The 9,827-nt window shown below is 39.0% G+C and overlaps 1 protein-coding gene across 1 annotated transcript in view; it reads right to left on the bottom strand.

Moving 5' to 3' along the window:
• Positions 1-253: 253 nt before the first annotated feature.
• FSIP2 (fibrous sheath interacting protein 2) overlaps positions 254-9,827 on the bottom strand; it is an 89,554-nt gene continuing 79,980 nt past the window's right edge. The window contains exons 23-25 of the mRNA XM_058549382.1: positions 6,821-6,864; positions 3,055-3,124; positions 254-420 (exon numbers count right to left, since the gene is read on the bottom strand). Coding sequence (XP_058405365.1) covers positions 284-420; positions 3,055-3,124; positions 6,821-6,864 — 251 coding nt within the window. The 3' untranslated portion in view covers positions 254-283. The remainder of the gene's footprint in view (positions 421-3,054; positions 3,125-6,820; positions 6,865-9,827) is intronic.

Here is a 9,827-nt window from a genome sequence, read left to right as displayed (position 1 = left end):
TTTCTGGTGGGTACCGAGGGCTGAGTGGTTTTCCCAGGTTCACTTTTTCTCTTTATCCTCATGGCACACAGGTAATATTAGTACTCAGCATCTTCTCATGCTAAAATTCTTATCAAAAGTATTTATCAAACCCTTCTCTTACCCAGGTCTCTATTATGCTTTCCTTTGATCTTAATTTTTTGCTTAGTATTGTAAGAATCATGTTATAGGACACTATGTCATGCTTTAAAAGCCACTTTATTTTCTAAGGGAAGTAAGCATAGTTATATCAGGTATAGAAGCTTCAGTGCTCGTCCTGGTGAGGTGGTGAGGGAGATTTGGAAATACTGGTGTTAGTTCTAGAAAACACCTTTGCCAGAGCTGAAGATACCTTCTCCAGCATTTTAGATCCTTGTTTGGAAATACTGGGCTTGGAAGTTTCTGTAGACAAAGCAAAAAAGTAATATGGATATTTATTAGACACTTTAATTGAGGCTATCATACTACAGCACTGATGATTTAGAAGTCATAAATTGACATTTATAATATACTTTATGGGATTTAAAGAACAGTCACAAAGATTCTTTTATTTGATGCTTTCAACACTCATGTGAAGGAAACAGGAAGAATGATATCTCCATTTTTTTTTTTTTTTTTTTTTTGTGAGGAGATCAGCCCTGAGCTAACATCCGCCAATCCTCCTCTTTTTTTGCTGAGGAAGACGGCCCTGGGCTAACATCGGTGCCTATCTTCCTCCACTTTATATGGGACGCCGCCACAGCATGGCTTACCAAGCAGTACTTCGGTGCGCGCCCGGGATCCGAACCAGCGAACCCCGGGCCGCCGCAGCGGAGCGCGCGCACCCAACCGCTTGCGCCACCGGGCCGGCCCCGATATCTCCATTTTTGGGCACTGAATCTTGGCGAGGTCAAATACCTTGTCTAAAGTCACACGAATAGAAAGTGGCTGGGGATAGGGTCCAGGTTTTCTGACTTTCATGGCATAATTATACTGCATTTTGATACTTCTGATACTTCTCTAGTTAGGTGTACAAGAATGCCTTTCTTTTTCCAGCAGAGAACTCTCTGAAAAAGCCTGATGAGCTAAACTTACATGGGAAAGTAACTTGCAGCTCTATACCATGAGGGTGTCTATTTCAGAGTGCCCAAGTGAATGTGAAAGTGCATTAAAACTGCTATAATTTCTCACCTATTTTGGGTAAATTTTCAGTTGACTAATTTCAAGTATTTTGTTTGTCATATGGGATAAGATTGTACAGATACGAGTTTCCATTTGGATTCATTTTTCTGCACCACTTGAGGGGCTCTTAGAGAATATCGTACTTTAATTTAACAAAATGATTATTTTACATGTAAGGATAGAAGTAAGCATTTATGTACTTTTCTGAAACTTTATGATGGGAGGTGATAGGACATGAAAACACACGACAGTAAAAGCCCATATTTTCTTAATTCCAGCACACACCAAAGTTCATGACTATACCCCTTGCAGTTACTTAGATTTGTCTTTTCTAGCAAGATTATCTATGGGTAAAGCTAAGATAGCTGAAGAAAATTTAAATATAAATAAAGAACCAAAAATTATGCTTAAGTTTTTTATTGTGCTATTATTTTTTAAATGACCTATGAATTAAAAAGGTAAAAGCCAAAATCTGCAGCAGACGAGACAAAAGGATGGATGAAAGAGAAAGATGTACATTCTGAAAAAGCAAGATAAAAATTTTACTAACATGATTGAGGCATTGTTGCAAGACTTCTAGAATTCTCAGTGGAGGGATAAAAACAGTTTCTGTTCTTAAAACTTGTTGGCTTTGTTAAAAATGCAGATTTCTGAGCACCATTACTCAGAGATGCTAACTTAGCCAGTCTGGAGAGGGCCCAAGAGTCTGCATTGTTAAAAAACATCCTGGGTGATTCTAATGCAAAGCAGTCTCTGGAAACACACTGAGAACACTGTCCCAAAGCTGTATTCACTATTGGATTGCTGCATCTTGTTCAAGATTGGTGGGTGGCTAGTGGCCTAGGTTAACGGCACACATGAAGCTCATCCCCAGGGGGAATAGTGAACTCGTGTGTTCATCAGTTAATAGTTCTTTTCACAGCAAAACCATAGGCTATCTTTAGTCATTACCCAATGTAGACCTCATTCTGGGATGCAATGGCAACTATATGGAACCACAGTGTGGAGGGAAGAAAGAATGTGAGATCAAAGTCAGAAGACCTGTTTTTGAGCCCTAAAAACTCTCCATTTGTTGACTGTGTAACCTCAGGCAGTTATTTCTCTCCATTTTCTCTTTTGTAAACTAGGGCTTTAAGATTTGCAGAGGGAGAATAGTATGGTGTACGGGATGTGGACAAGTTTTGTTCTGTCTACAAAGTGTTTCACAAAAGCTCTGAATTATTTGATACAATTTAAAAGTCAGGAATTTTTACATAAAACTTCCATTTCCAGCTGCTTTTGTTAAGACCTGAATTGGAAGACCTGGCAACAATCCAGTACACTAATGATTGGCCCTTAGTAGCATCTTGCTCCTTTAGATGAGACATGCCTTCTCCAGTGGACCACAGACCCCTGCTCAACCTACTGCTCTTGTTTATATTACCTACCTGTCTTCTGTGAACATTTGAGTGTGTGGACTATGGTCATGTTGAATGAGCTTAGACTTTGAAGTCAGGCAGAACTGTGTTTAAATCCCAGCTCTGCAGCTTACTAGCTGTGGCATGACCTTGCGTAACATACTCTCACTATCCTCCTCAATGACTCACTTTCCTCTTTAATAAAATGAGGATAGCTGCTACCTAATAAATATTAGTTCCATTATCTATTATCTCTTTGGTTTGAGGTTAACGTAAGAGAACTGCATAATAAACTGCAAATTGCTATATATATAAATAGTAAGAATATTATTTCAATCTCATATTGATAATAGGTGTCAATACTGCAAGGGAGTAACTGCTCGTTCCAGGAGGGTAAGTGGTCAAAAATTCTAAGTTCAAAATGATGTAATTGAGAGATTTATTATACTAGTTGTTAAAAGGATAGTACATTTTGTACCTGAAATGACTTCTTTTGAGGGATGCACACTGCCAAGGATATTCTTGTTTCCTTCAAAGATGGTGATAAACTGCCAAGACAAAACAAAGAGTACTAACTTAGTCTTTTGTTGGACACTACACACTATGGATACCTAGAAATCCTCAAGTGATGTAATACAACCGTTGTAGCTTCTTCCATAAGTAATATATGGCCTTTGCAGTCTCAAAGAATTATTCTGAGACTTAGGCTCATAACTTTTGCCAATTTTGACACCAAGGATTGACCCTTGTCATAGATACGGACCTAGGCTATCATTAAATTATGATCAAAGCCTCAGGACTCTTAAGACAAAAATAATCAGCTCTGTCTGCTCCCTCCCTCCTTTGGCTGACTTGGAATATGTAATAAGTTACAAATTCTTTTCTGATAATAGATATAATGACAAGGAGAGAAGGAAAATGGATGTTCACCACATAACTCCAACTTCCTTTTATGGAAATCTTAGCCATTTTGGAGTCTGGAGCAATAAACGCTGTGGACCTGGTAGGTTAGGGAACATGGCTCAAATACTGGCTTTAGTCTGTAGGCCATTATCACCTCTGTGAATGCAGAGGGAGCGATTTTCCCAGAAAGGCATAAAATTGTCTGGGACAGGTAGCTGGGCTTTATTGTCGCTGTTCTATAATGCTAGCAATTAAAAAAGGAAGTGAAAAATCAATGAAGTAAGTTCTACATAAAGTGCATTGTGTATAGATTATGTAAACACCACCAGCTATTATTATAAAAGTTTCACCATAGTCCGTCTAAGAGGACTTGAGGCAGCTTATGTATTAAGATATTTTGGACAGGACACCTGAGGAATAAAATGCAGCAGAAACTATCTAAAGCAACTGATTCTCATCATTGGCTGCACAATAGAGTATCTGTGGAAATTTTTTAAAAAATTTGAATTACTGGGTCCCACACCAATTGAATTGAAATCCCTGAGGTTGGGGCAGATATTGACATTTTTCAAAACAGATGCCCACTTGAGTCTAATGAGTGCAAATTAGACTTGAGAACCCCTAACCTAAAAGAGAGCAGATGCTGCTATGTGTCTGAGATGAGCAAATATACTTCAGTTCTACTGAGAACATCTATCTTTCCATTAGATTCAAGAATATTTGCCATTACTTCATGGAAAATTGTTATAATCACTGCTTTAAAGTTTTTGTCTGAAAATTTCAAAATCTTGGCTATGTTGGAGTTGGCATTTCATGTCCTTTCTCTTAAAAGCTATAGATATTATCTTAGTTCTCTGTATGTTGAGTAATTTTGGATTGTATCCTGGGCATTTAAAACAATTTATTAGATTCTAAGAACTGTTAAAATCCTCTGGAGAAGATTGATTTTTGTTTGTTTGTTTCCTTAAGTGGATAATTAACCCACTTAGGTTCACACCATACATCCTATCCTACCTTCTGTGGCTGGAGTTCCAGTGTAAATCCAGTTTTCAAAATCTTGGCAATATTTTTTTAGTATCCCTGTGTGTGCACCAGTATTAAGTCTATATATAGTTCAAGTTCTCAAAGTCTTTTGTGTATATAACTTCAGGTCAGTTCCATGTGTGCACAACTCAGGAAAGACTTTGCAAACAGATTTGTAGGGGGTCCTTTTATGAGGTCCCTATTCTCTGCAATTTCTTTCAGTGTCTCCAACTCTCAGCAGTCCCCTTTTCTGGTTCTATGGCTACAGTGCTGTGGCTCTAGCCTCCCTGTGTGTGCTGTCTTACACATCCCACGACTACATCCGTGTCCAGGGTAAAGTGACAAGAGAAAGCACAGAAAAAAGTAGCAGCTTTTCCCCTAATATTCTTCAGGTTACTGGAGACCTTTTCCTAATTCCTCTGGTCAGAGAGAGGGATTTTCTCTCAGATTTTTAAGTGTTTTGGCAGCCTCTGCTGCCATTGCCATGCAGCTTTATGGCTGAAACTTTCCTCAACGGAAGACCAGGCGGGGGAAAAACGCCGGCTTCTCCACTTTCCATTCCACAGGAACTCCTTTCTCATTCTGGTAAGAGAGTAATGGTTTCTCTTGGAGCTTTATTCTGTCCATTTCCTCTATGTACAGTCAATTGCTTAATGACAGGGATATGTTCTGAGAAATGCATCATTAGGCAACTTTGTCATTGTGTGAACATCATAGAGTGTACTTATACAAACCTAGATGGTATAGCCTACTACACACCTAGGCTATATGGTTCTAATCTTATGGGACTACCGTCATATTTGTGGTCCATCATTGCTGGAGACATCATGTGGCACGTGACTGTAACTCCAGGATTTGAACTGTCCTGAGTCTAAGCTAGGAGATATGGGAGGAGAAAACTCATAATGATATTGGTTGTTCTTTGAATTTTGATTTCCCTCCTCAAACTCCTATCATTTATTTTTCAGAATCCTTGGTAGTTGTCCAGTTTTTAGTTTTAATCAGTGAGAGATACAGAGTGGAATGTGCTTACTCCACCTTACTTGAAACTGGATTGGATAACAACTTTAGCCATAGTTTCACCATGGAAAAAGCATCAAGTGAGGGAAAAGACAAAGAGCTACAAGGGTCCAGATTAGCCAGGAATTCAGCTTGGCACAAGGAATGGCCTGTCATCAGGTCCTCAGACTAAAGATTCAGTATCTTCCCTTTATTGCCATATGACTGTACTTGGAAAGTACTGCCTAAGTGAAGCCTGAGGTTGGTCAAATAGATGTATATTCATAAATGAGGATTAGGTTGAGTGAGGAACTAACCCAGCATGTTTGGAGGTTTGGCAAAAGTTATCTTAAGTATGAGTTGTAAGACTTGGTTCTGAAAATTACTCTGATAATGAGAAGTGACTGGGTAAATGATGGATTGTGTGTGCATGGAATTGAGAAGACTTGCTTAAAGATGGGATTAAATTGAGCCAAGAAACAAAGTGAAAAAACAGAGAGGAGAATCTGTAGCTTCAGCCCTAGTTGGAAACTTTCTGAAAAGGATCAGGGAAGAGGAAATTTCCTGAGTTTACACTGGAGGGTAGGTGGGCCTTTTAGAAAGCTGCCTTTGAAAGTCAGTCCTTAGGAATACAGAGAAATAGATGGAAACAGTACTCACTTCCTACAAGCCACTCTCCTCCATTTCTTTTTTACTTTCTTTCTTTTTTTTCTTTTTCTCCACAAAGCCTCAGTACACAGTTGTATATCCTAGTTTTAGGTCCTTCTAGTTCTTCTATGTTCGACACCGCCTCAGCATGGCTTGATGAGCTGTGAGTAGGTCTGTGCCCAGGATCCACACTGGTGAACCTGGGCTGCTGAGGCGGAATGTGCAAACTTAACTGCTATGCCACCGGGGCCAGCCCCCACTCTCCTCCATTTTTGAAGCTTCTATTTTCTCCCTGCCTCTACCAAGTCCTTCACTTGGGTCCACCTGTCTTGGGCAGGGCCAAGTGACTCACTCCCTTCAGAGTTTTCTCCAGAGACTGCAGCAATAGAGCTAAGGAATGGAATTGTATTTAGGTGCTAGGAAGGAACAGTGGCTTATGTTGTACACTTAAGCAAGGAATGATAGCTCTAAGGTGAGAATTTTGATTAAGGGATTTCTCAGGTACCAGGTACAGCCAGGGGGAGAGATCTGAGCATGAAGGAATTGTGAATAGGGAATACTTCCTGTTGTCCCTCAAATCACAACACCGAGTCCTGATCTGACCTTGAAATCTGGGCTATATTCAACTGGACCCCATGTATACTAATTAGAGGCTATTGAAAAATGCTTACCTTAATACTGCTTGAACTCTCTGGCTTTTGTTCCTGAGAACTTTCTGTTGGGTGGGAGGAAGGAAAAATAGTATTTTTTCTGAGGCATGAATAGTATTGATACAAACTTGATCTTATTATCTTTCACTAAAAGTTATAGAATTTAGACAGAAGAAATTATTACTATTAATTTTAGTGTACAGACAATGGGAACAAAACTGAAATAAGTGAGATCCCTAGAATTCTGGGGCATGTCTTAGCCCATCATTCAGGAGAAGCAGACTCTGTAACTTAGCAGCTATACATCTGTGCACAACCATTCAACCTCTACGGGTCTATTTGTTTACCTGTAAAATGAGGGGTTACCCTATAGATGATTTCTAAAGGCCTTTCCAGCTCAAACATTCTTTGATTTTAGATAGATAATTGGAACAAAAAGGAAGGTGCTGGTCTTATGAAATACTTTGGGTGAGAATCAGGAGAATTTTGAGGCAATACCAAGAGGAAATCTGGGGAGTTGCTACAGAACTAAAAGTTACCTAAGTTCCAGGGGAGGTCAATATTTATTTCCAATAAAAGAAAATCAGCCCAAGGAGGTAGAAATTATACTGTGAGAGAAGTTTCACAAAAACCCACCACTACAGAGGCAGCTAACCTGCTAGGGAGTCTGAAACCTGAGTTTTGAGTCTTAGCTTCACTACTAAGAGCTGTGTAAACCCTGGCAAATTGAATCTAACTTCTGTGATTCTCAGTTCTCTTATATGTAGAATGCGAATGAGATTATCTTCTGCCTGTCTCACAACAGGACAAAATGAGATATGTTATATGTAAAAACTCTGCATTTTATAGGCATGTAATCATCAAGACCCAGCACAAATGGTCACTTTCTGAATTACCCTTAGGCCAATGTAGGTTCCAGAAAAAAAAAGTACTAGTAAAACATCAATTAATACAAATATGAGAGGGACTGATTATTTGAATAATCTGACAAAACTGATAAGATTTCATGGTTGGTTGATAGTCTTTCTAAGATGTCTAACTCTGTATTGCACATAATTGAATGGACTTTTGCTTTTAAATGACCGAGAACATTTGGATTCACTCCCAGGGTTATCATTCCAAACATCGTTTTTAAGTTTCTAGGCTAAATGGCTATCAACTTTTCAGGATACACTAGAAATTTGTTTTGATGAAGAGTCACAGAAAAATTCCTGATAGTTGAGGATGCTGGATATTCAGATTTAAGTTATTTGAGAATTTATTGTATATTCTATATGAAACTAAGAAAGTGTATGTCCAACTCTGACCTCTCCATTGAACTCCAGACTTAAATATCCTGTTGCTTATATGACACTTCAACTTGAATATCTAGTGGTGCCTCAGTCTCAACACAGCCAATAAACATAACCATAAAACAGAATTCTTGTGCTCTCCCTCCCTCTCAGTTACTCCCATAGTCTCTCCTATTTGACTAAATGCCTCCTCCTGCTATATGCCTGTCTTAGGTTCTTGGGGATACGGCTGTCATCTTCAGGGAACTTACATTCTAGAGGGAGATGGTGAAAAAACAATAGACAGTAATAAGTGCCAGGGAGAAGAACAAGCAAAGCAGTGGAACAGGGAGTGCCATGGTGGGAATGAAGTTACAATTTCAAAGTGTGGCCAAAGAAGACTTCACTGAGAAGGTGACATTTGAGCAAAGATCTGACAGTGAGGAATGAGCAATGCAGATATAAGCAATACAGATGTAAGCACTACACAAGGGTCAGCCAGTGCAAAGGCCCTGAATGCCTGGAATGTTTAAGGAACATCAAGGAGGGCAGTGAGGCTGGAGCAGAGTGAGCCAGAAAGAGAACAGAGGAGGAGGTTAGAGAGGTAATAGGGAACCGGAGTGATGTCCAGATGATGTTGGGTTTTGCAAGCTATTCCAATTTCTTTGGTTTTTGTCCCAGGTGAAATGGAAGAACTTACCAGTATCTGGAATTATTTCATTTATGTCCTGACCCTTTGATGCCCCGCCCCAAGTTACAATGTAAATTCTATGAGATAAAGGACTTTGTCAGTCTTGTTCACACATGGGATCTTAGAACACAAAGGAGGTGCTCAGTGAATCTCTGAATGAATGAATAAATGATTGAATTGGATAGCTGCAATTTTGCAGAAGAGTATAAGAATTAAGCACGATCACTGCAAGATGGGCTCTGCCTCTGATTCAGCAGAACCTTGGACAAGTCACTTACTCACCCTGAGCTTGAGTTTCCTCATGTAAACAATGAGGGAGGTTGTATTAAGTGGTTTCTGTCTGACTCTAACAGCTCATGATTCCATAATATAGGTATCATATCAGTGATCATCGTGACACCTTCTGGTTATGGTATATTCATAAAACTCTGGCATACTTACTCCTATTCTTTGAATCATCTTAATGAAAATGATTTCTACTTCAAAGTTGAGAGAAGGTATTTCTCGAGTGTGTTACTCCTTGAGTGGGCTGTATGTTTGGAATAATCAGGGTAAACCTGTGGTTTGAGTTTCAAGGCTACTTGACAGTAAACACGACGCTCTACCTCTTTCACACGCTATCATTGTGAGAACGACATTGATCCTCTGAGGCTTCAACAAACAGAGAACCAAAAAGACTTCACAAATGTTCTAGGGAGTCAGTACTAATAGAGATAAGAAAAAAGAAAGAGAGGTCCAGATTTTAATGTGAACATAGCTCTAAAAGTCTTTTTTTTGTACATTTTGGTAGGGCTAAGCATAAAGGAAAGATAACCTTTCAGATAAATTGTTAAATCCTAGTATCATGGTTTCTGGCTCGGAAACTATCATACACCCTTATTTTGTGGTTATTTCGTACAGGAACACGGTAAATATAAATTCATAACATCACACCATATTTTTGACCAAAATCGTTAATAAAATCTTAATAACAATTCAGACAAGGCAAACTAGTTGGCTCATTTTAACACCTGGATCGTTTTCCAAAAGTAGATAAACTCCCAGGAAAAAAAAAATAGTATCAAAT

Source organism: Diceros bicornis, chromosome 10 (genome assembly GCF_020826845.1).
Source record: "Diceros bicornis minor isolate mBicDic1 chromosome 10, mDicBic1.mat.cur, whole genome shotgun sequence".
In the NCBI taxonomy this organism is placed as follows: Eukaryota; Metazoa; Chordata; class Mammalia; order Perissodactyla; family Rhinocerotidae; genus Diceros; species Diceros bicornis.
The sequence above is the reverse complement of the archived record's forward strand: the minus strand, read 5'-3'. Positions and strand labels throughout refer to the sequence as shown.